The sequence below is a fragment of the Pelophylax lessonae genome (genome assembly GCF_965119305.1).
Source record: "Pelophylax lessonae genome assembly, chromosome: 4".
Lineage (NCBI taxonomy): Eukaryota > Metazoa > Chordata > Amphibia > Anura > Ranidae > Pelophylax > Pelophylax lessonae.
This window is the reverse complement of record NC_138771.1, coordinates 448,265,964-448,293,053: the sequence shown is the minus strand read 5'-3', so window position 1 is coordinate 448,293,053 and position 27,090 is coordinate 448,265,964. Positions and strand designations below refer to the sequence as shown.

Sequence of the window (27,090 nt, the reverse complement as noted above, 5' to 3'; positions counted from 1 at the left end):
CCTGTTCCTATCTGAGATAGGTAGAAGATTTTCATCAAAAAAAATGTGCATCCATAGGCATTTCACATGATCTTTCACACGCTGGTCCACAAGGAGGTTCAGGTTGGCATTACGATCGACTACAGACAATATTTGGGACAAAAGTGGTGTAACACCTGCCTGGACACGTTTCCAAAGGGTTTGCCTACACAATATAACATTTTTATTGTGTTTTACAGAGAACTTTACATCATTCATTTTGGTTCCAATCACAAAAAAGCTTACAATAATCAAGGCTCTTAGCTTATTATAAATATAGCTGATAAATATAATGTTTCATAAATACTGAATAAGGTAATAAGAAGTATGGGAGTAGGTTACTTATTTGCCTTAAGAATACATGATTCATACATGAATGAAAGATGAATTTAAATTGTATCTAATGTCAAAACTTTTTTTAGAGTATGAAACGATTAAAAGTTCTTAAGTCATTTTGCTGTCTCATTGGTGAGATTTTTTCCTCACTTTCGGTCTCAAACACAAAACACAACAACACTGGAAAGGAGACACAAAGGATATAAAGAAGTCTACACACCCCTGTTAAAATATCAGGTTTCTGGGATGTCAAAAAATGAGAAAAAGATACATTGTTTCAGAACTTTTTCCACCTTTAATGTGACCTATATGACCTATAAACAACTCAGTTGAACAACAAACTAAAATCTATTAGGATGGGGGAGTAAAAATAAAAAAAATAAAATAATGTGGTTGCGTAAGTGTGCACACCCTCTTATAACTGGTGATGTAGCTGTGTTCAGAATTAAGCAATCACATTTAAACTCATGTTAAATAGGAGTCACTACATAACTGTCATCATTTAAAGTGCCTCTGATTAACCCCAAATAAAGTTCAGCTGTTCTAGTAGATCTTTCCTGACATTTTCTTAGCCACATCCTACAGCAAAAGCAATGGTCCGCAGAGAGAAAGGGTACAAAAGAATTTCCAAGGCATTAGCTATACCATGGAACACAGTGAAGACCATCATCAAGTGGAGAAAATGTGGCACAACAGTGACATTACCAAGAACTGGACGTCCCTCCAAAATTGAAGAAAAGATGAGAAGAAAACTGGTCAGAGAGGCTGCCAAGAGGCCTACAGCAACATTAAAGGAGCTGCAGAAATATCTGGCAAGTACTGGCTGTGTGACAACAATCTCCCACATTCTTCTTAAAGCAGAGTTCCACCAAAAGTGGAACTTCGGCTTTAAGGCCTCCTGACCTCTGACGCGCCACATTTGGCGTGACATTTTTTTGGGGTGGGGGGGGAGCGAGGTACCTAGTTTTGACAAGTACCCTCTCCCACTTCTCCTCTGGCCGCCTAGGTGACTCGAGTGGAAGTTCTCCTCTCTTCCTCCCTCCCTGCAATCTTCTGGGACACGTCACAGGTCCCAGAAGATTGCCCGTCCACTCAGGACGCGCAACACAATTCACACATGCGCAGCGTGCACCCGGCTGTGAAGCCGCAAGCTTTCACAGCTGGGTGCCCACACTAGAGATGTTGGCGCCGCAGGGAGAAGAGGAAGAGAACTTAGGCTCCCACTGGCCGAATCACTGGATCGTGGGACAGGTGAGTGCGTGTTTATTAAAAGTCAGCAGCTACACTTTTTGTAGCTGCTGACTTTTAATAAACACAAAAATGGGAGAAACTTCGGTTTGAGTCTGGTCTATGGGGTAGAGTGGCAAGACAGAAGCCTTTTCTTACGAAGAAAAACACCCAAGCCGGCTACATTTTGCAAAAACACATCTGAAGTCTCCCAAATGCATGTGGGAAAATGTGTTATGGTCTGATGAAACCAAGATTTAACTTTTTGGCCATAATTCCAAAAGATACAGTATCTCACAAAAGTGAGTACACCCCACCAACAGAACACCATACCCACAGTGAAGCATGGTGGTGGCAGCATCATGCTTTGGGGCTGTTTTTCTTCAGCTGGAACAGGGGCCTTAACCACTTTAAAACCAGGCCTATTTTTGACACTTTTTGTTTACAAGTTAAAATCAATATTTTTTACTAGAAAACTACTTAGAACCCCCAAACATTATATATATTTTTTTCTCAAAGACTCTGGAGAATAAAATGGCGGTCATTGTAATATTTTTTGTCACGCTTTATTTGCGCAGCGGTCTTTCAAACGCAATTTTTTGGGAAAAATTACAAAAAATCACATTTTACTGCATTTAAAAAAAACTAAACAGTGAAGTTAGCCCATTTTTTTGTATATTGTGAAATATGATGTCACGCAGAGTAAATAGATACCCAACATGTTACGGTTTAAAATTGCGCACACCCGTGGAATGGCGAGTTTAGAGTGCAGCTCTTTTTTTTTAATTATTGCTCACGCTCTGGCGATCACAGCGATACCTCACATGTGTGGTTTGAACAGCGATTTCATTTGCGGCGCAAATTCCGTATGTTTTCTTTCGCGCGCGAGCTCAAGGCGACGGGGGCGGATACATTTTTTTTAACACAGGTCTGATCACTTTTATTGCTGTCACAAGCAATGTAAACATCCCTTGTGACAGCAATAGGCAGTGACAGGTACTCTTTATGGAGGGATCGAGGGTCTAAAAGACCCTCGACCCCTCCACTGCACTTCGCTGTATTCAAAATGCTGAAAACGGCATTTTTGAATATACTCACTTTTTAAATCTGCCGCCTTTAGCAGCCGAGTAACCCGGATGTGACGTCATGGACGCTGCCTCTGAATTACGTCATTGGAGACCCGATCAAAGCCGCATCCGGCTTCAATCGGGACTCCATCCAGCCGGCGGATGCGCCCGCTGGTTGCTCGGGTCTTCCGGTGGGACAGGAGACCCGGTCAGAGCCGCAGGAGGGGGGATGCCCCCTCCCGCTCACCGGGGTAACGATCGAGCGGCTCCCGAGCCGCATCGGTTGTTACCGCCAGAAAGCCGTCCGCCGGCTCTAAAAAATGGTACCGGGATGATGCCTCTACCTAGAGGCATCATCCCGGTACAACCACTTAAATGCAGCCGACGTAGGTCTACGTCAGTTTGCATTGAGTGGTTAATCAAGGTAGAGGGAATTATGAACAGTTCCAAATGCCAGTCAATATTGGCACAAAACCTTCAAGCTTCTGCTAGAAAGCAGAACATAAAGAGGAACTTCATCTTTCAGCATGACAACGACCCATAGCATACATTCAAATCAACAAAGAAATGGCTTCACCAGAAGATTAAAGTTTTGGAAAGGCACAGCCAGAGCCCAGACCTGAATCCGATTAAAAATCTGTGGGGTGATCTGAAGGGCTGTGCACAGGAGATGCCCTCGCAAAATTGCCAAGTCAAGATGTGCCATGCTGATAGACTCATACCCAAAAAGAGTGTTGTAATAAAATCACAAGGTGCTTCAACAAAGAATTAGTTTAAGGGTGTGCACACTTATGCAAACATATTTTCATTTTTTTATTTTTACTTCCCTCCACCTTAAATATTTCAATTTTTCAACTGAGTTGTACAGTTTATAGGTCACATTAAAGGTGGAAAAGGTTTGAAATTACTTATCTTTGTCTCCTTTTTTTACATCACAGAAACCAGACATTTTAACAGGGGAGTGTAGACTTTTTATATCGACTGTATCTACAACGTAAAAGACAATTATTTGTTGTCATAAGTGTACTGTTGCTTTCTCCTTTATTCCTATTTTGGTGACAACTTTAAATTTTAGAATTCTTTCCAGAGTTCACTAGGACAAAGTGAGAGAACAAATCGTCCCAGTGGAAATGCAGACTGCAAAATAAAAAACTTGATAGAGATTCTAACTCTTTCCTACTCTCTCCAAAATATAAAAAATTGGTCCCGGATACATTTTATTTTTGTGGTACCTGAAAGTTCCAGCTTCCTGCAGAGCATCTTGATTCGCAGCCTCTCTAATAACCCATTGTTCAGGAAAATATGTATTTTCTTCCTGCGCCTTTAGCAATTTATGCAGACGACACTTCAACATTTTTAAGAAAGAGCCTAATGGTGTAAAAATACATTAAAATTTCACTCTATATATAGAAGAGGGTAACAAAAAAAAAAACATACAAAGTGCCAACACCTTGTGTAAAAATGTTTTAACTTTCCTTATGAGAGTTTTTAGTTTAAGTTTTATGATGGGTCAGTGATTCTATCGAGACCAGCACAGTGACTCATTGTGCCACATGATTTTTTCACAATATCTATGGAATATAGATAGCTTAAATAAGGTTAGTGTGATGCCTTTCCATAAATACTGCTTTTGATATTTTATATGTAAACATTAGAAAAAATGTAATTAATTACCAAGAGCTTGCCCACACATTTTGTATACGTAAAGGGCTCTTGGGAGATTTTGTTCTGGGGGCATGCCCAGGTTAATAGGAACTGACCTCCTGACAGCTGGTCCTGCAAGAATTTTATAAGCCTGGTGAGATGTCACATGGAGTAATATGCGGATGAAGAATGTAGAGGTGGAAAGTACGGTTTGGGGGTAAATTTGGGTAATGCTTGGAAATACACTTTGAATTAGATCTATTGTGAAAAAAATATGGCGCTACCATAAATGATCTCATTCTGAATTTACTATTTACTTGGCTGTTATGATTCTAACTTTATTACATTCTGACCTACCAACCTGGAACACATTTGCAGAACTATAAAGTTAGAGAAAAGACAGAAGTTACCCGCATACTTACTCCGGGTCAGTGGCTAAATAAATTGAAGCAAGAGAGTCAGCAAGACAGCCAAACATCTAGCATTTCAGACAAGAGCCCAGCAATGGTAGTCTCCAAGTTTCTCCAACTGATGAAATCTAACTGGTTGCTGTGTGCATCAATCCTAATATTTTACGGTCTGCAGTCTACAAAAATCAATATTTTATGTTTTTTGTTCAGGCTTTATTGCAGCAAGTGCAGTAAACAATGCTATTTTATTACTCTTTTAAGTCCCAGTTCACACTTGTGCGATGCGGGAAGGCTACGAATTTGCAGCCTGTTCCCGCATCGCAAACGCACATCTGGCAGTTCACACTGCCATATGCGATACGCAGGGGGTGTCAATTAAATGTTAACGACACCCCCAGTTTGATCGCATATCGCAGTGCGATCTGACAGTTCGCACAAAATCGGATCGCACAAGTGTGAACCACTGTGCGATCCAATCCTGATGCGGCTGGAAAAAAGGGTCCTGTGTGTCTTTTGTGCGGGTGCAGTGCGAATTTCAGCCATACAAAGTGTATGGCTGAATTCGCACCGCACATCCGATCGCATGTAATGAAGGAGCAGTGCGCACGGGGGAAGTTATGGTGTTATCAATAGTCGTCACCCATCTGTTGAAGTTAGGCTAAGAATCCTATGATCTAGATTGGCTGATAATTTTTCATATAGCAGCTGGTACAAGCAAAGCCACTTTTCAATTACACAAAGCTATAAGTTAAAAATAATTAATAACATCATTCATCTGGAAACCAGATCACAACCTAACCACAGCAAAATTACAGACCACATATTTACACAGCTACATGCAGTATTTTTAACACCAAAAGGCATGCAGTTTCTAATTATATAAATCTAAAGTAAGCTGAAATAAATTCATACATAAAAATATCAGGTAAACATACTTTTTATCTGATCATCTGTGCTCAAGAGGTTTATTAAAATCTCAACCCTCCTAGTGCTGCGGCTTTCAACATTCTCGTCATCTCTCAACAAACCTATGGCATTCTGAATACAGCTTCGGATGAGAATGGTGGTGTCCAACATCTGTAAATACATGGAAAAAGCTTGTATGATTTCATGGCAAATGGGAATAAATATGCATGCCATAATACACAAAGATGGACAGAAACGTTCCAGAACAGGAAGAAGTCACTAATAAGGGATTTGGCCAGAGAGATCTTGGCTCTCTCTCAGCTGAATTTTGCAGATATGTATTGTGGATAGATAGATAGATAGATAGATAGATAGATAGATAGATAGATAGATAGATAGATAGATAGATAGATAGATAGATAGATAGATAGATAGATAGATAGATAGATAGATAGATAGATAGATAGATAGAATTTAATACATAGGTATGTGAAGTTAACATAAACGATTGATCAGATACCCTAACTTGGACTAAACCTGTTAGTGGTTGGTTGTCTAATTAAACATTTTATAGGAGGTTATTTACAACTTTATCTACAAGAGATTGTGAAATGCAGATTGTCTAATTAGGCATGAAAGGGATCCTAAAGATCTAGGGGGCTAGTTAAATGTTTATGTCGTTTGTGATGGATTGCATTTTCAAAGGGTAAATTGTTTACCTGTTTAAGGGTGATAAAGAATGCAATTTGGCCATAAACAATACAAGAAGTATCTAATGATGACAATTAGACATGAAAGGGGTCTTAAGTATTTATGGGGTATTTGTTATGGTAAAAAGGATTTTCAAAGGGTAACTTGTTTACCTAATTAAGATTTGTAAAGAATGCTATTTTGCCTTAAACAATAGAGGACATAAACACATTTATACCTACATCTTTTCTAGGCCAAGAGGCATTATTTGTCACACATAACATCAAAGGTGCTGGTAAAACCAACCAATCAGATTGCCCTACATTTAAACCAATAGGAAGAAGCTGTATATCAAGGAAATAGTTTGATTGCTGACACACTATTATGGAAGCACATGTCTAGAAAATAGTACATATCATTGCATGCATGGAAGCTACCAAAGTGCATAACATAGATGGGACAAATATGTTGGACGGGTAGAGCGCCTCTATTCTTGCTATGACAGAAAAGGACTGAGTATTTTGAATGGGACTCTGAAGGCGTCTAATTACTGTATTTAACAAAAATTCTGTTGGACTTTGTCATCTGTTCTGGGATCCAATAAATGCTTCTCTCTGGAGAACCAAGTTGTTGCAGAGATTCATTGGGATTGGAGGAGTTTGCATTATATATACTCCTGTTTCCACAGTAACACTAACAATTACAATAATAATCTTTAGTCATCATCCATAATACAATAAATTTCAACTGTTTAGCACAAGTACCGGTTACAGATTCATATTCAGTCACTAGAGGGCAAACGTACAAGGGTATATGTGAAAACCAACCGCAAAAAAAAAAAAAAAAAATATAGCAAACATAAAATCAAAATTGTAAAAATATTATAATAATTACTTTGGACCTATAGGCTTTTGAAGTGTGCACAATATCCAAAGGGAAATGGTTAAAATGTCTCAAAGGAAATGTAGACAATTGTGAATTACAGGTTTATAATAGTTATTAGTTTATAAAGAACTCTGTATTAATTGTTATTTTGTATTATGTGACCTCTGACCTTACTATATTTTCACATTCCTTATACTGGAACTGTTATATGAGTAGACTGGTTAAAACCAGTTATCCAGTTATTTGGTAAAATTGGATAAAACTAGTCCCTCAATAGGTTTCATATATATATATATATATATATATATATATATATATATATATATATATACATATATATAGATCTATCTATCTATCTATAGATCTATCTATCTATCTATCTATCTATCTATCTATCTATATATATATATATATATAACTCAAACAAGTTAAAGGAACACTTTTTATTCAGTGTAAAGCATCAAGTAAACTCGTTTGATATTGATCTGGTCAGTTAAGTCGCAGACGTGGTTGTTAATCAGGATCAGCTGCTTTGGTGTTAATGAAATTAACAGGTGCAATAGATGGGCAACCATGATACAATCTCCAAAACAGGAATGGTTTCACAGGTGGAGGCCTTTGACATTTTTTTTTCCTACTCACCTTTTTTGACTGTTTTTCACTAGTTTTGCATTTGGCCAGGACCCTATAGAGATTGCACAGGCAGTCCAACTCCTCCAGGATGACACATCAATACGTGCCATTGCCAGAAGGTTTGCTGTGTCTCCCAGCACAGTCTCAAGACCATGGAGGAGATTCAAGGAGACAAGCAATTACCTTAGGAGAGCTGGACAGGGCCATAGAAGGTCCTTAACCTATAAGCAGGACCGGTATCTGCTCCTTTGTGCAAGGAGGAACAGGATGAGCAATGCCAGAGCCCTACAAAATGACCTCCAGCAGGCCACTGGTGTGAATGCCTCTTACCAAACAATCAGAAACAGACTTCATGAGGTTGGCCTGGGGACCATAAGTCCTCTAGTGGGCCTTATACTCACTGTCTGGCACTGTGGCGCTCGATTGGCATTTGCCATTGAACACTAGAAGGGGCAGGTCCGCCACTATCACCCTGAGCTTTTCACAGATAAGAGCAGAATCACCCTGAGCACATGTAACAGACGTGAAAGGATCTGGAGAAGCCGTGCAGAATGTTGTGCCTGTAACATCGTTACCGGTTTGGTGGTGGGACAGTGATGATCTAGGGAGGCATATCCATGGAGGGATGCAGAGACCTCTACAGGCTGGACAATGGCACCCTGACTGCCAGTAGGTATTGGGATGAAATCCTTGGACCCATTGTCAGACCCTAAGCTGGTGCAGTGGGTCCAGGGTTCCTCCTGGTGCACGACAATCCCTGGCCTCATGTGGCGAGAGTATGCATCCTGGAGAAAGAAGGAATTGATACCATTGAATGGCCCCCCATGCTTGCCTGACCTAAATCCAATAGGACACCTCTGGGACATTCTGTTTCGGTGCATCCCACGATGCCAGGTTGCATCTCAGTCTGTTCAGGAGCTCAGTGCTGCCCTGGACCATCCGTTGTCTCATTAGGAGCATGTCCCAATGTTGTCAAGCATGCATAAAAGTATGTGGGGACCATACAAATTACTAAGTACCATTTTGAGTTACTGCAATGAAATTTCAGCAAAATTAACTAGCCTGCTGCATCATTTTTTCACTTTGATTCTTGGGCTATCATTTTAATTTCCATCAAACGATGTGGTATCCTTTCATACCCAACACATTACCCATTCCATATCAGTATAGATATCCAACATGATATTTTTCCCCCATTGAGATCTGATGTGTTATTAAAGTGTTCCTTTAATTTTTCTGAGCAGTGTATATATCTCAGAGCCTCATCTAGTACACCTTGGTGAATTTGCCTAGAACCCTGTGTGACGGTCTCCCCAGAGGATCCCTGAAATGAAACTTTAGTTGCATTTATCCAGTTTATCAACTGTACTACATTTTTAACCGAAGCCAAGTAAGTTTATTTTAATATTATTATACCACTTATGAGTTGTTTGAATTATTGCACTACACCCAAATATCTGAAAGGTTAAAGGTTAGCATGGGAACCTGTCAACAAACAAATAAATGTAACAAGGAATTTGCCCCTTTGCTACCAAAGAAATAATTTGTAAAAAGTTTACATGCATTCAGGAGATAACTCTTAAATTACCCCCATATTAATACTCAAAACTTTAAAGTGTATGTAAATCCAAACTTTTTTAGATTTTGATAGAGAAGAGAATGGTAAAACAGAACAGTAAGCAAGAGGACATCTCTCCAATGTGAAGGGATATACCCTCCTAGGAAGTTGTGACTACATAAGTTTTCACCATTGGAAAACTTTACCTCCCCTCCCTGTTCAAGGTACAGTATAGATTAAATATTGTGAATTATTTTCTGCAATAGCTTTTATTAAAGCGGAGTTCCACCCTGGGAATACATTTTTTAATAAAAATACCCCCGGGACAGTCAGGGCTAGTACATTCCACAATGGCTAGCCTCTGATCTGTCCCGGGTTGCACTTACCTTTTAGGAGAAATACTTACCTTGAAAAAGTATTCTCCAGCGCTGCCATCTCAGGTGTGGGCAGCTTGAAGCCGGCGCGATCCTCGTCTGCGTCCTCTTCCTTCTTCTTCGGTCCCACGATGCACTGCACCGGCCCCGCCGTCACTTCCGGTGCGCGCGCGTCATCCCTCCACAGCTTCTGGGCATGCCCAGAAGCTGTTTAGAAGGGAATGACGCGCGCGCCCCGGAACTGACGACGGGGCCGGTGCAGGCGCAATGATTCCTGGGAGCGATGACGTTCAGCTCCCAGGAATCATTGCAAAAGCCAGAAAGTGACGACGGCCCGTGGCCGCCGAGGGGAGGAAGACGGAAGTAAGGTAAGTATATTTTCTCTACGAGGTAAGTAAAAAAAAAAATAAAAATTGCGATTATCCATTTGTTTTTCAGGTGACCCGGAGCGAGAAGATGGAGGTAAGTATAAATTTAGGGTGGAACTCCACTTTAAGGAAGGAATCTAGTTCTACACTTGTTGACTGCTTCTGTCTTATTGTAATTCCACACGAAAACACATTATTCAATATCTTCATAGCACAGAAATAAAACTGCAGGAAAACAGTCTTTAGAGCTCAACTGCTAGTGGCAAGTGGTACATATGAAATCTGTGATATTTATATTTTGTTGGCTAAAAAGGAAATGCATACATAGCACTAGTTTTCCTTTTAAAAATATGCTGCTGTCACAGTGTAGCCTGTAGTTTTCTGTTTGTGAATTTCTTACCTACTTGCTGCAGTGACTGTGCTACTGGCTTCTCTGTTCACCTATTGGTGAAGAAGCCTGCCCACTGTGGATTTATATCCTTTTTCTTTCTAGCACTTCCTGGCCTCCTAGTCTGCTTTCCTATATATATATTATATATATATATATATATATATATATACACACACACACACACGCACACAGTATCTCAAAAAAGTGAGTACACCCCTCACATTTTTTGTAATTATATAGATTTTTCCTACAGCTTACCTGTAAAATCCGTTTCTTGGAGTACATCAGGGGACACAGAGCAGCCATATTCATTACTATCTGGGTTATACGCCACCTATAGGTGAATGGACACTGGCAACCAATCAAGTCAGGAAGTCCCCCTATATAACCCCTTCTATACAGGAATTACCTCAGTTTTGTAGCAAGCAATAAACAACCCAGACAAGAGGGTAGGGACCTCTGTGTCCTGTGGTGTACTCCAAGAAATGGATTTTACAGGTAAACTGTTGGAAAAAAAATGGATCTTTGGCTTACCGTAAAATCCTTTTCTCTTAAATTCATTGACGGACGCAGATCCTGATGCTTATCAGTAGGGTTATACTGCCCCCTACAGGAGTAGGACACTAGGCAGAGAAAAAGTTCTGGCTACGCCTATGGGCAGTCCCAGAGAGTAGACCCTCTCTTTTCCTGCATAGGATGTCAGTTTTGTATCAAAGCAGTGTCAGAGAAGTAACACCAACCCAACTCAAAAGAGAGGGGCGGGGACTGCGTCCGTCAATGAACTTAAGAGAAAAGGATTTTACGGTAAGTCAAAAATCACGATTTTACGGTAAGTCAAAAGTCGAAAAGGTGTAACCTTCCCTTTCAAACCATATGCCTGGATAATAACCTGGGGATTCAATTAAGAAATTGTATATTTAGATGCTGCCTGCCCTTTCCTGGGCCCTTCTGGCAGCACAAACGGTCTTACGAATCTGAGCTGACCTTTTCAAATAAATCATGAATGCACGTAGTACTTCAAGAGAATGTAATAACCTTTCCTCCCTCTGCTGTTTGAGGATTTGGAAAGAAGGAAGGCAGTACAATGTCCTGATTCAAATGAAAAGCGGACACCACCTTGGGCAAAAAACCTGAGTGTGGACGTAGAATCACCCTATCTTGATGTAAAAAGAATACCTTTGCCTGTACTGAGTCCACAAGGAAACCCAGATATTCCGGAGGCTGGACTGGCTGTAATACTGACTTTGTCAAGTTCAGAATCCAACCCAAACGTTTCAAGAACTGAACTTTCCAGAACACATTCCGGCTTAGAGCCGAAGTCGATCGGTCTATTAGTAATAGATCATCTAGATATCCTACCACTGATATCCCTTGAGAATTTAGAGCAGCCAATACTGGAGCTAGGATCTTTGTGAACACTCATGGAGCTGTGGCCAATCCGAAGGGCAGAGCCAAAAATTGAAAATTACAGTTTTCTACTGCAAAACGTAAAAACCTTTGATGGGCCTGAAAGATAGGCACGTGAAGGTATGCATCCTTGATGTCCATGGATGCTAGAAATTCCCCTCTCTGCAAAGAGGCCATGACTGAGCGAATTTACTCCATTAGGAGCGCATGTTTAGAAACCGGCTCAGAGGGGGCGTGGCCTGGAGCGGCATGAAGTAGGACACAAGTGAGCAGAGCTCCACCAGCATAATCTCCTTTCCACACTAATCCTGCCACCCCGAGATCCTGAACTGGGCTCCTTATACTCCCTGACTTGCCCTGCATCTGCCACGTCATGTCCCCGCCGGAAAAAAAAAACATCTCCTCATCTCAAAATGGCGCCGAGGTGGGGGCGGAGGCGAGCATGGCGGGAGCTGAGACCACGAAGGTGCTGAAAGTGATATCACACTGCCAGGCATCCCTTACTTCTAAGATTGAAGATGTCAAAGTAGACATTTCACTGATCCGCCAGGACCTACAGAAGCTGAGGGACCGGGTCGCGGAGACTGAGCACAGGATCAGTGGAGTGGAGGACTCCCTGCCCCACCTTTTTAAAAAACCTCAGTTCGCCTTCAGCTTCAGGTGAGCCAGCTTCTGATCAAACAAGCTGACATGGAAAACAGGCTGAGGCGCTGTAACATCAGACTGATCTGACTACCGGAGGGGGCTGAGGGGTCTGACCATTCGGATTTTCTTGAGTAACTCTTAATCAACACGTATGGCCGAGCTGCTGTCTCCCCTACATTTGTGGTGGAACGTGCTCATCATTTGTCAGGCAGACCACCACCCCAGAGAGCGCCTCCACGCACATTCATAGCTAAGCTGCTCAATTACAGGGACAGGGATGCTGTCCTTAGACTGACCAGGGAGAAAGGCAACATCCCCTTTGGAAATGGCAGGATTGCTCTATACCCCGACTTCTCTGCTGAAGTGCAATGGAAGCGTAAAACCTTAATTGATGCCAAATGCAGGCTTCGCATTAAACATATTATATATGCAATGCTGTTCCCGGCCCGCCTTCAGGTGGAAGGTGAAGACGGGGTACACTTTTTTGATGACCCTGACGCTGCTATTACATGGCTGGAAGGCTTGAAGGCGCGAGATTGATTGTGCCTTATGCCTCGTCCCCTCCTCTCACCTGATGTTGCACTAAACCTGCTTCCCTTTTCACCTTACGGACTCTCCTTTATTCCCTTTTTCACCTGCTGCTAGTTCCCTGGCATCGTGTTTCCAACCTGTCTCTGACTGGCCTGAGACCTCTGCTCTGTGTTTTGGACTCTCTACACGTCTGCAACTGATCACACCTTTCCTGTGGAGCCCCTCCTATACTCATCTCCTATACCAGGTGAACACTGTGCTGCTCTCCCCTCATCGTCATTTACTATTCATCCGGATACTTGAAGATTTTCCCTGAGACGCCGGAGGAGAACTCTGTTCTTTTTTTGTTTTTTCTTTAGTTTCCTGCTGGTATCTTGCTAGTTCTACGAAGTGCCTTGCTACCCAGCGAAGTTTTGCTCACAGTGCCTGTCTTTGACAAGGCCACACACCAACCACCCCTCTGCTACCAGATTGAGTGGTGGGGCAAGTATTAAGTTTGTATTTTTCTCCTCTCAGACTTTTCCTCTCTATGCATTTTTCAAAATGGACTCATTTATCCTGCTATCTGTGTGGTTGGGGTTGGGAACCATATGCCTACACAAGTTGGGGTTGGTGTAGGACGGGGAGGGTGGTATTGTTTTCTTTATTGATGCTTACTGTTCAGCTAACAGGGGAAACTATGGAATATACTGTCATTTTTTGCTATGTTATCTCTACTACCTCATGGGAACACAGCCTGTTACCTTGGTGCTGGTGCCCGAGCCAGACATGGGTTGCTTTACTACTGTTTGGGTCGAACTGAACCCCGGGAGCTCCTGCACACTATGCTACCCCACGTCCTCCATGGTGCAACTTAAATTTCTGACATGAAACTCAAAAGGTCAGTGGTGTTCGCCACCCTCAAACGCCTGAGGGCGGACGTTATAGTCTTGGTAGAGACCCACTTGGAGGGCCGCCTTCAGATGGTGCTTCGGCACAAGTAGATTTGCTAGACTGATGACAGAGTTTAATTTACTTGATACCTTGAGATCTAGATATCCCACTACAAGGGCCTATTCTTGTTACTCCTCTACCCATCGTTCCATGTCCCGCATTGACCTCATCCTTATACCCCCCACGCTGCTCCCATGGCTCTTGGACACAGGCTTCTCCGCCAGAAGTCTGTCTGACCATAGCCCTTATTGGGTGATACTTGGACTCCAGCACAGACGCCCCCCACCGGCCTGGCGCCTTAACCCGCAATGGCTCACCCTCATCCCAGAGGAGGGAGACCTGGTGTTGAATTGGCAACAGTTCTTTCCTGACAATGACCACACTGCTTCCCCTGACAGTCTGGGAGACATTTAAGCTCCACGCTAGGGCGACCCTTATTTCCACAATTAACCAAGTCAAATCGGACTCTAAGACAGCTTACATTCATGTCACCCGGCATTTGACTACCACTGAACAGGCCTTTGCAGCTGACCCGACACCCTCTAGGGCCGCGCAACTCCAACTACAGACCAGGGTGGTGGCACAATTGGAATACGAACAGGTTAGGAGGAAACTCTTCTTTCAGAAGCAGAGGCTTTAAGAACACAGCGAGAGGGCAGGTAAACTCCTGGCTTACCTGGTGCATAGCGAGGACAGACCCCCAGTTGTAATTAGCCTCCACACCCCTGGCGGCACTCCCATTACAGATCCTAAATGTGTAGTGGACACGTTCAAAGGCTTTTTCTATGACATTTATCCCTCCATCGCCTCCGCAGATCCCTCCTCCATGACCTCTTTTCTGGCATCCATCGCCCTCCCTCAGTTGACGGCTGAACAGGTTGACTTGTTAGAGGCCCCGTTTACGCCTGAGGAAATAAACCAAATCTATCTCCAAATTCCCTAGATCCAAGTTCCCAGGCCTCGACGGTCTTCCGATAGAGTTTTATTCTCTTTACGCTGATATTCTGGTACCCCAAATCCTGACGTTATTTGAGCAGGCCTTCGAAACTTCCACGTTACCGCACTCTATGAGGGAAGCACTAATAGTAAGGACCCCCCATCGACCAGAATCTTATCACCCCCATCTCCCTATTGCAAGTGGATATCAAGATATTGGCTAAGGTACTCTCGCTTAGGTTGAACAAAGTTATCCTGTCTTTGATCCATGCAGATCAGTCTGGATTCATGCCGGGCAGGAATACCTTATTCAACCTGAGATGACTGTTTATAAACCTACAGGCCCGCCATGACAATTCTGGAGCTTGGGTGATAGTGTCTTTAGACACTGCCATAGCCTTCGACTCGGTTGAATGGGGGTTTCTCTGGAAGTGTTTGGAGGGCTATAGATTTGGTCCTAATTTTATCCATTGGGTGCAGGTCCTGTATCAGGCCCCTGTGGCAAGAGTCTTGGCAAACGGTCGGACATCAGATAGTTTCCCTCTTGGTAGGGGTACCCGTCAGAGTTGCCCCTTATCCCCCCTACTTTACGGACTGGTGGCGGAGCCACTGGCAATTGCAGTGCGGGCTCACCCAGGTATACGGGGCCTTTGGGTGGGCTCTTTAGAAGAGAAAATAGGGATGTATGCCGATGATACCCTGTTATTTTTGGCCAACCCAGGAGGCTCCCTACTTACCGCCTTGGACCAAATTGAGCAATTTGGCCACTTTTCAGGTCTTAAAATTAATAGTCCCAAATACTTCCAATAGATGATGTGTCCCCTGTCAGCCCTGATCTTCCTTTACGTAGGGTCAATCTCATTAAATACCTGGGAGTTCAGGTGACGGCTGCGCCGGCGGATTATATACAGGACAACTTACAACCCCTGTTTACTCTGGTTAAGGCCAAGACCCAAACCTGGGCCCATCTTCCCCTGTGAGTGATGGGCCAGGTTAACCTGGTGAAGATTGTCCTCCTGTCTAAGCTATTGTACATTCTTTGGCTCTCTCCAAACTATCTTCCCCTTAAGTACTTCCTTCAGTTAGAGTCTCTCCTCAAGCCATTCATCTGGGGGTCAAACAGACATAAACTTGCCTGGCGCAAACTTAAGAATCCCACTGACCTGGGAGGGGTGGCATTACCTGATTTCAATCTATACTACTTGGCGTCCCAGCTTTCACATCTCTTCCACCTCAATAACACTGACAGGTTGAGGTTCCTGGCCCTCCTGGCCCCCGCTTGGACGCCTGTGTCCACGCCTCCTCTGTCCATTGTAGCGATGGGACTCGGTGGAGCTGAGGCACGGGGTGATAGTAAATCTATGCTCTTCCACTACAGACAGATTTGGGATGTGGTGTCAGATAAACTGGCTCTCCCACTACTCCACGATCATACACCCCTGTGGCACAACGCCCTTCTCCCCGAGTTCTATTCCATCCCAGACGCACATATGTGGGCCCGGTTCGGGATCAGTTTTCTCTCCCATATCCTTGACAATGACATGCTTAAGACCTTTGACACTCTGCAGAGCCAATTTGACTTGCCCGACTACATGCATTTCCACTATCTGCAGCTCCATCATGCGTTCCGTTCGCAGTTCCCCCGGCCACCCAATGCCATCGCCTCAATCCCCATATTAGAAGTTGTCCAGAGCTCTGACCCTAAGCATTTTATATTGATCCTTTATGACATGTTACACACGCCAGCCTCTACGGTACTTGCGTATACCCCCAAGGTTAAATGGGAGGGTGATGCACTTGACACTGGTAGGTTGGTCTCCCCCAAATTATCCGACCGCCTCACCCAGCTGTATGTTCTCAGCCGTGCTTACCTCACCCCTCTCATGACGGCCAGATACAGACATGACTCCTCAGATCTATGTCCCATGTGCCAGTTGGACAGAGGATCTTTCTACCACTTACTTTGGAGCTGCCCAGAGCTGCAGGGATACTGACCACAAGTCGTCAGGTTCCTACATGACACTATGGACTCCCCCCTTGTCGTTGTACCCCAAACCGTGCCTCTTGGGGATTTTCCCCCGACACCAGTGTAGACAAATTCACTACCCTCTTTCTACATGAAACACGGTTTCTAGCTAGGAAATTGATAGCACGTCAATGAATGCGTGATAAACCCCCTACATTCCAAAACGGGATGCGAGAGGTTAACAACACGTTGCCCTATAAAAGGATGCTTTGTACTCACCGAGGCTGCCCTGCTAAGTTTAATAAAATATGGGACAGATGGCTGCAGGCCCCGGAAATATGTATTTGAGTTTTACGATGCTATTATGCTGCGTGCGCTGTTGCCTTCTTATGTTATATACTAGACACCTTGACTCACTGGCTCTGTACTTTTTGCACTGATTGTCTATGTGTAAGATTCTGGTACCTCTGGTACCCTTAATACCTTATTTTCTTCCAAATATGCGTCCCACCTTTCTTACTAGGTGGTACGCATACACCTTTAAGACAGATGATGTCATCGCTGAGCGCCGCAGAGCGGCTATTTCAACCGCCGGCGTTCTCACTCACATCGTTCGTTCAACCTGCCTTGTGATCCACATGCTTTCAAGCCTGTCTCGCTGTCGGAACCTCCAGCTGATTATTCCTACCTGGAGCAGACCGGAATCTCGCTACTGATCCCTGTATCTCGCTACCGGATCTTTCCCTCTCTACTGGACCCCTCTACTACTAACATTTACTAGTGATAAGTACCCCACAGGGGAATCCTCCATAACCTTACTTACACTATCTATCATCTGCACTGTTGCATAGATTGCTAGCTCTTGAGTCTACTACCATCTACCATCTGCACTGTTACATAAACTGCTTGCTCTTAAGTCTACTACCATCTATCATCTGCACTGTTACATAGATTGCTAGCTCTTGAGTCTACTACCATCTATCCTTGCACTGGGTTAGTCTATCCTGTATTTGTTATCTGCTGTCCTTACCACCTGTTACCATACTCGATTACTAACCTATCTGCACTCTACCTAATACCATCTGGTACTCTCCTGAACAAACCTATCAAGTGTTTACCATCTCTATCACTGTTCACACCTGTCCCTTCAGCACATCACCTTCATACTGTCATATACATTCTACCACTCCAGGAACATCTTATTGAGTGTGTATATATCTGTATGTTGAAGCTGACAGGCCCACAGTGATGAGTCTGGAGAGTTGGATTTGGTTATTCAACACATCTCTACATGACTACTGAGTGGAGATTTTGCCGCTGCATATCCAGCCTATTACAAAAACGCAGGAGCGTTACACTATGAAGGCTGTACCCGTGTATATTCTGAAAGTATGTTTTGTTGTGTTCCCATGGTTTCTACCTTGTCTCTTCATTTATATATTTTTTTTCTCAATAAAGAACCCGTTTGATATACAGAAAAGAAACCGGTTCAGAGCTTTGAGATCCAGAATAGGTCTTACATCTCCATTTGGCTTGGGGACTATGAAAAGGTTTGAGTAAAAACTCCTGAATCTTTCCTCCTCTGGAACCTCTGTAATCACTCTTTGAGAGTTTAAATGGTCCAGAGCCGGAAAGAGAGATCTTCTTTTTAGAGGATTTGCAGGTATGTTTGACTCTACAAACCAGGGATGCGAGAACACCTGAAATTCCAGTTTGTTCCCCTGCGAGATAATGGAAATAATCCAGTTGTCCTGAATTATTTCTACCCGGACCTCCAAAAAGCAAAGTAGCCAACCCCCCCCCCCACCCCACTGGGTGGGGGCACCCCTTCACAAGGCAGATTTAAAGCTGGACTTGGTAGGTCTCTGGGCCCAAGGTTTCTTCTGCCCTTGACCTGAAGGCTTGGTTCTGGATCCAGACGACTGGGGCCGTCGCAACTGCCTGGTATTAGAAGTACTGGAAGTATGAGTGTTGGAAACCTTAAAAGAAGGAAGTTTGCTTTTCCTTTCAACTGGTAGCAATGTACTCTCCCCCGAGATCTTTTGGATATATTTATCCAGATCATCTCCAAATAGGCATTCCCCATGAAAGGGAAAGCCAGCCAGCAACTTTTTACATGGTAATTCCGCAGACCAGGTTTTTACCCACAGGATTCTGCGCATATGAACCGACAAACGAGCACACTGTGACATTTGCTGAATGGAGTCTTTAACTACCTCCCACCCGGGCCATTGTAGATATACGGCCGGGCGGGAGTCTCGTCCTTCTGAATGGACGTTCCGGAACGTCCCTGTGTCGCTCGGACACACGGCAACAACATTCGGCAGGAGGGCCCTGTGATTGGCCCTCCTGATCACATGACAGCTGTGTCCAATCACAGCTGTCATGTAATGTAAATACAGCCGTTGTAACGGCTTTGATCTCTTCTTTTCCTCACACAGATCCTATCAGTGAGGAGAAGAAGAGACAATCTGTGCTGCAGCCAGGGGATCAGTGAGTTTGAAGCATTTTTTTTTGCTAACAACACACTGATCACCCTGTTAGTGTCCCCAAAACACAGTGTCCCCAAACACAGTGTCCCCAAAACACAGTGTCCCAAAACACCGATATAAAAATCATCAGGCGCACATCTGTCCGTGGATCATCCCGCGCACACCGTCACCTGATCTGCTACACCTGTCTGATCTGACACATCTGTCCGTGGATCATCCCGCGCACATCATCACCTGATCTGCTACACCTGTCTGATCTGACACATCTGTCCTTGGATCATCCCACGCACATCGTCACCTGATCTGCTACACCTGTCCGTGATCTGACACACCTGTCCCCGTGAACATCTGCCGCATCTCACTTCAACACCTGTCCCAGAAATCATCTGTCCACATGGCGAAAAAATTTTATAGCGGCGAGGAGGCTGTCCAAATTATTCAGAGTATGTCGGATGAGAGTACCGGGGAACTCTCTCCGTCAGACTCGGATAGCGAGTATGAGCCAGTAGAAAGCAGTGGCTCAGAAATGGAAACGGAGGATGACAGAATCCTTACAAAGAGGATCAGGAGATTTGAGCAGGCGCAGGCTTCCACCAGCAGCGCAACAACTCCGCAGGCATCCACCAGCCGTGCAACAACTCCGCAGGCATCCACCAGCCGCGCAACAACTCCGCAGGCATCCACCAGCAGTGCAGCAAGTCCTAGTGCAGTGTCAAGCGCAAACAGGGCATCATCCCTGCATGACAGGCCAGCTGCTGGTAACGGGGCGTCCCACCCACAACGAGGCAGGGCCCATACTAGCCTTCCGGATGTTCTGTTATATCCGACATGGCTGCCCGATACTTCAGCAGAACCTGTAATTCCCCCTTTTACAGCACAGCCAGGCCCTCAAATCCAATCGGATAATGTAACCCCACTTTATTATTTTCATTTGTTTTTCACGGATGATCTGCTGAACTACATCGTGGAGCAGTGTAATCTGTACGCCAGCCAACATATTGCCAGCAATCCGGATTCATCCTATGCCCGCCCCTTTGTTTGGAAACCCCTCACTGTGGAAGAATTTAAACTTTTCCTTGGACTGACCCTCAACATGGGTCTGACAAAAAAAAATGAACTCCATTCCTACTGGTCTACAGTACCTTGCCATCATATGCCAGTCTACTCCTCTTTGATGCCCAGAACCCGTTATGAAATGATAATGCGATTTTTACATTTCAACGACATTGCCCAGTGCCTCCCCCGAAATCATCCAAATTATGATAAATTATTCAAAATTCGGCCCCTAATCAATTTTCTTTGCTCCAGCTTCAAGCAAATGTTTACCCCTGATAAAAACATTTGTGTGGATGAATCCCTAGTCCACTTCACCGGAAAGGCTTGGGATAAAACAATACCTCCCAAGTAAACGTGCCAGATATGGGGTAGTTTTACAAAGTATGCGACAGGGCCACGGGCTACATTTTTGATTTCAAAATTTATGAGGGAAAGGACAGTCAGATAAACCCCCCTGGGTGCCCTACCTATATGGGGACAAGTGGCAAAATTGTCTGGCAGCTGATTGAACCACTGCTTGGGAAGGGTTACCACCTATATGTTGACAATTTTTATACAAGTCTCCCACTTTTCCGCCATCTATACCTAAAAAAGACTGTGGCCTGCGGGACAGCACGGTCCAACCGCAAGGGCTTCCCACAGAGATTGATCAGCCAAAGATTAAATCGGGGGGAAAAAGCCAGTATGCGCAATGAAGAGGTGCTAGCTCTGAAGTGGAAAGATAAAAGGGACGTCTACATCCTTTCCACAATACATGAGGACACCCTGGTGGAACTTCAGACAAGACGAGGTCCCATCCAGAAGCCAAAATGCATCCATGAATATACCCTATTCATGGGGGGGGTGGATATGAGCGACCAGCTGATGCAGCCCTACTTGGCCACCAGGAGATCACTGTTCTGGTATAAAAAAGTCGCCATTTATATAATTCAGCTAGCCCTGTTCAATTCCTATGTCATTTTTTCCAAGTGTACCCAAGGATCCCTAACCTATTTAAAATTTCAAGAGGACGTTATCATGGCCCTTCTCTATCCCCATGGCCACCCCCCCGAACAAATTCGCTCTGATGCATTAGCCAGACTTCATGAAAGGCACTTCCCGGATATCCTCCCTCCTACCCGCACAGGCCGCAGACACCAAAAAAAATGTTGTGTATGTTCAAGTAGAGGAATTCGCAGTGACACCAGATACTACTGTCCCCAATGTCCCTCCCAGCCAGGCCTCTGTATTGTAGGGTGCTATCGTGTTTATCACACTTCAGTACACTATTAGTAAAGACATTTTCCCAGTTTCCACTATCTGCTATTTCTGTGTATGACCCGGACTGTTTATCGACTATGATGTGAAGATATTTTTCCAGTTTCTGCTATTTCTGTGTATGACCCGGACTGTTGAATGACCATTCTTTTTGCCTGCCTCCTGGAACTGATTATTTGCTCTGCCACTGTACTATTCAACACAGGGGTCTCACACAGGTGAGGGGCTCCAGAATAGAAATTCCGAGTGGAGAAAACTTTTTTTTTCTCCAGGTTTTTGTTTTCTCGGATTAGGGTCTGGATCTCGGAGGCTTCAAAGAGATTTGGGTGGGAGAAGCCTCTACCCCTGTCCTCAGATCTTACCTGACCAAGGCCCCCAAGCCTTATAGTGCTGCCTGCTGCCACCTGAACTGGCCATGCCTATGCCTGCCACCTGAACTGGCCATGACTATGCCTGCTAACTGAACTACTGCCAGGACCAATACTTTGGAATATCCCTGCCTGCTGCCTGGAAAATTCCTGAACATCTCCATTGGCTGCCTGGACCAATGCTTTTCCTGTGCTGGGACCGTATTCGTGCCTGCTAAAACCACAGGTAATCATTATTTTTTACCCTTTGCTCAGCAGAATGTATTTTGGGTTGTAATTCTTGATCTGTACATGCTATGTGTTAGAAGCCTGACTGTGCTACTTGGATGTTGGGCCTCTGTATGTGGCCAGGCTGTGGAAAAGTCTCACACATGTGGTATCGTCATACTCAGGACGAGTAGCAGAATGCATTTTGGGGTGTCATTTTTGCTATGTACATGCTTTGTATTAGAAATATCTTAGAAATTGACAACTTTGTGTAAAAAAAAAAAAAAAATACGTTTTTATTTTTTCCCACATTTTCCAAAAACTTGTGGAAAAAAATTACATCTTCAAAAGACTTATTATGCCTCATAGAATATACATTGGGGTGTTTTCTTTCCAAAATGGGGTCATTTTGTGGGTAATTCCATTGTTCTGGTGCTCCAGGGCCTTCAAAAATGTGATAGGTTGTTAGGAAATGAAATGTGTAATTTATGGCTTTCGAACGCCTGACCGTGCTACTTGAAAGTTGGGCCTCTATATGTGGCCAGGCTGTGGAAAAGTCTCACACATATGGTATCGTCATACTCAGGAGGAGTAGCAGAATATATTTTGGGGTGTATTTGCAAGTTTATGTATGTCATGTGTGAGAAATACCTTGTTAATTTAACAATTTTGTGGGAAAAAAAAAAAAAAAATCTTCATTACCAAAACTATTGTGGCCAAAAAATTGCAACTTCAAAAAACTCACTATGCCTCTTACTAAATACCTTGGACTGTCCTCTTTACAAAAAGTGGTAATTTGGGGGGTATTTGTACTCTCCTGACATTTTAGGGCCTGAAGAAATGAGATAGGTAGTCAGTACATCAGGACTGTTAAATTTTCAATGATACGTAGCCTAGCTTGAGGGCGCTCTAACTTTCACAAAAACCTATTTTCATACACTTATCAGGATTTTTTTTTACCAAAGACATGTAGCAGAATACATTTTGGCCTAAATTTATGACAAAATTTGATTTTATTGGATTTCTTTTAAAACAGACAATAGAAAATATAATTATTTTTTTTTTCGCTATTTTTTCGCTTATATCACAAAAAATAAAAAATCCAGCGGTGAATAAATACCACCAAAAGAAAGCTCTATTTGTGGGAACAAAATGATAAAAAATTAATTTGGGTACAGTGTAGCATGACTGAGTAATTGTGATTCAAAGTGCGAGAGCACCGAAAGCTGAAAATTGGTCTGGGAAGGAAGGGGGTTTAAGTGCCCAGTATTGAGGTGGTTAAGAGCATCCACTGAAAAACATAAAGTTCGAGGTAAATCTGCCAAGTCTTCCACAGACTCTCCTTGAGAAGGAACCATCCTGGAAACTCCTTTAATACGGTCTTTTAAAGACTCCTATAGCTGCCACTGCTGGCTGTACTGCAGACCGTGCAACAGCAAAGGAAGCTTTTAGCAAAGATTCCAACTTATCAGCTGGATCCTTAAAAACCTGGGCATTATCCACAGGACAAGTTAAGCTTTTGTTAACAGAAGAAATGGCAGCATCCACAGTAGGCATACTCCATTTTCTTGTGCACTTTTCCTTCATAGGATACAACAAAGAAAACCTTTTGGGAGGAACAAAAATCCTATCAGGATGATCCCAATCAGCCTACATTACCTGCTCCAAGAGCGGATGTAAGGGAAAAGCCTGAGGACTCTGAGGAGGGCGCAATGAGCCTAAAGAGGAAAAAGACTTCAGACATCTCTAAGGGAGGCGATTTAAATCCAGACCGGACCATTTCAGTGAGAAACTGAATTAACAATCTTTGTGATTTAGAGGCCGAGAATGACTCCTCGGATTTTGACTCCACAGAAGTGGAAATCTCAGCTTGACCTTCTACAGGGTCATTTACAGCTACTTCTTCCACATCCTCTGCCCGATCCTGAACTAAATTGGGGGGGCTCAGGTGAGGGGGATCTATCACGTTTCCTCCCCCATTGCGATACTGCAATCATGCCAGCAATTTTTCCCTCAAGGCCGGCTATAGCCAATGCCAAAATCGTACTTAGTGACATAAGCTGAGACAGAAGCACTGGATGTGGCTACTATGCCTGACAACCGTAATGGCTCAGATTGGCTTGTCGCCTCTGGCCCTTCAGGGGAGGTAAACACAGAGGAAGCAATGCTAGGGTCTTCTAATCCTGATGGTGGCACCATAGTGCCCCTTCCAACACCCCGCCACCTCCTCCTTCGTCATGGAGGAGTGGAAGCGGACTCCAGTGGCAACCTGTGAAGCTCTGGTGAACTCTATGCACAAGAGGGTTAAGGCACTGCTGGAAAATAATGGTGGCCACACAAAATATTGACACTTTGGGCCCACTTTGGACATTTTCACTTAGGGGTGTACTCACTTTTGTTGCCAGCGATTAAAATATTAATGTGTGTTGAGTTATTTTGAGGGGACAGCAAATTTACACTGTTATACAAGCTGTACACTCACTTCTGTACATTGTAGCAAAGTGTCATTTCTTCAGTGTGGTCACATGAAAAGATATAATAAAATATTTACAAAAATGTGAGGGGTGTACTCACTTTTGTGAGATACTGTATATATACAGTTGTGCTCATAAGTTTACATACCCTTGCAGAATTTATGATTTCTTGGCCATTTTTCAGAGAATATGAATGATAACACAAAAACTTTCCTTTCACTCATGGTTAGTGTTTGGCTGAAGCCATTTATTATCAATCATCTGTGTTTACTCTTTTTAAATCATAAGGACAACAGAAACTAACCAAATGACCCTGATCAAAAGTTTTCATACCCCAGTTCTTAATACTGTGTATTGCCCCCTTAAACATCAATGACAGCTTAAAGTCTTTTGTGTTATTTGTGGATGAGGCTCTTTATCTTCTCAGATGGTAAAGCTGCCCATTCTTCCTGCCAAAAAAGCCTCCAGTTCCTGTATATTCTTGGGCTGTCTTGCATGAACTGCACGTTTGCGATCTCCCTAGAGTGACCCAATGATATTGAGGTCAGGAGACTGAGATGGCCATTACAGAACCTTCACTTTATACTGCTGTAGCCAATGACAGGTCGACTTGACCTTGTGTTTAGGATCATTGTCATGTTGGAATGTCCAAGTACGTCCCATGCGCAGCTTCCGGGCTGATGAATGCAAATTTTCCTCCAGTATTTTTTGATAACATATTGCATTCATCTTGCCATCAATTCTGACCAAATTCCCTGTGCCTTTGTAGCTCACACATCCCCAAAGCATCAGTGATCCACCCCCGTGTTTCACAGTAGGAATGGTGTACCTTTCCTCATAAGCTTTGCTGACTTCTCTCCAAATGTACTGTTTATGGTTGTGGCCAAAAAGCTCAATTTTGGTCTCATCACTCCAAATGACTTTGCGCCAGAAGGTTTGAGGCTTGTCTCTGTGCTGTTTGGCGTATTGTAAGTGGAATACTTTATGGCATTTGCTAATTAATGGCTTTCTTCTGGCGACTCGACCATGCAGACCATCTTTCTTCAAGGGCCTCCTTATTGTGCATCTTGGCACAGTCACACCACATGTTTTCAGAGAGTCCTCTATTTCACCTGAAGTTATTTGTGGGTTTTTCTTTGCATCCCGAACAATTTTCCTGGCAGTTGTGGCTGAAAATTTTGTTTGTTTACCTGACCGTGGTTTGGTTTCAACAGAACCCCTCATTTTCCCCTTCTTGATTAGAGTTAGAACACTGCTGATTGGCATTCTCAATTCCTTGGATATCTTTTTATATCCCTTTCCTGTTTTATACAGTTCAACTACCTTTTCCCGCAGATCCTTTAACAATTCTTTTGCTTTCCCCATGACTCAGAATGTGTGCATGTTATTAGGCCAAAATCACCAGGGTATGTAAACTTTTGATCAGGGTCATTTGGGCAGTTTCTGTTGTAATTATGATTTAAAAATAGTAAACACAGTTGATTGATAATAAATGACTTCAGCCAAACACTAACTATGAGTGAAAGAAAAGTTTTTGTGTTAACATTCATATTCTCGGAAAAATGGCCAAGAAATCATAAATTCTTCCAGGGTATGTAAACCTATAAGCACAACTGTATGTTTGTATATACTGTATATATATATATATATATATATATATATATATATATATATACACACACACAGCCCTCAAAATTTCCATTCGCCTGCTCGCATTTGGCGAGTGGAATTTATTTGAGGGCGATTGTTTCAGCTTGGCTCAGGTGGCGGCGGATCCGCTCGGCTTGGCTAGGGTGGGGGGCGTATCTGCTCGGCTTGAGACAAGCCGCACGGGCCGCCTCCCCAGTCATCTCTATGGAGCGCTCAGTGAGCTGCGCTGCATGCTGAGAAGTGTAGTTTCCAGCACAGCCCCCTGTATTCTCTTCTCACTGACATTCCGGACATGAGGCAGCAGAGAAGATGTGCGTCCCAGGGCAGCGAGGAGGAGGAAGAAGAGTCGGCAGCGAGAGAGACTTCGGGTAACAGCCTACATGCAAACTCCACTCACTATAGTACAATTAAAAATAAAACCACAACAACTAACTCAATAAGCAGTACTGAATGCTGATGGCACACAATTATCTTAGCCTCACATAAAATATATCCAGTATCCCACCAGAGGTCCCTCAAGCAACGAGAGTTGAATGCAGAAAACAAAGATATTGTATTATTTTGTCCAGAACAGACTCTAAATTGTGCTCTATTCCAACTGAAATATAAAATTCTGGCACTGCATGCGGAGAGCCACTTGTAGGTTAAAGTGGACCCAGAT

The 27,090-nt window shown here is 43.5% G+C and overlaps 1 protein-coding gene across 1 annotated transcript in view; it reads right to left on the bottom strand.

Moving 5' to 3' along the window:
* LOC309553784 (E3 ubiquitin-protein ligase RNF213-like) overlaps nt 1-27,090 on the bottom strand; it is a 678,906-nt gene that overhangs the window by 276,804 nt on the left and 375,012 nt on the right. Inside the window, exons 31-33 of the mRNA XM_082255197.1 lie at nt 5,638-5,779; nt 3,881-4,016; nt 2-184 (exon numbers count right to left, since the gene is read on the bottom strand). Coding sequence (XP_082111323.1) covers nt 2-184; nt 3,881-4,016; nt 5,638-5,779 — 461 coding nt within the window. The remainder of the gene's footprint in view (nt 1; nt 185-3,880; nt 4,017-5,637; nt 5,780-27,090) is intronic.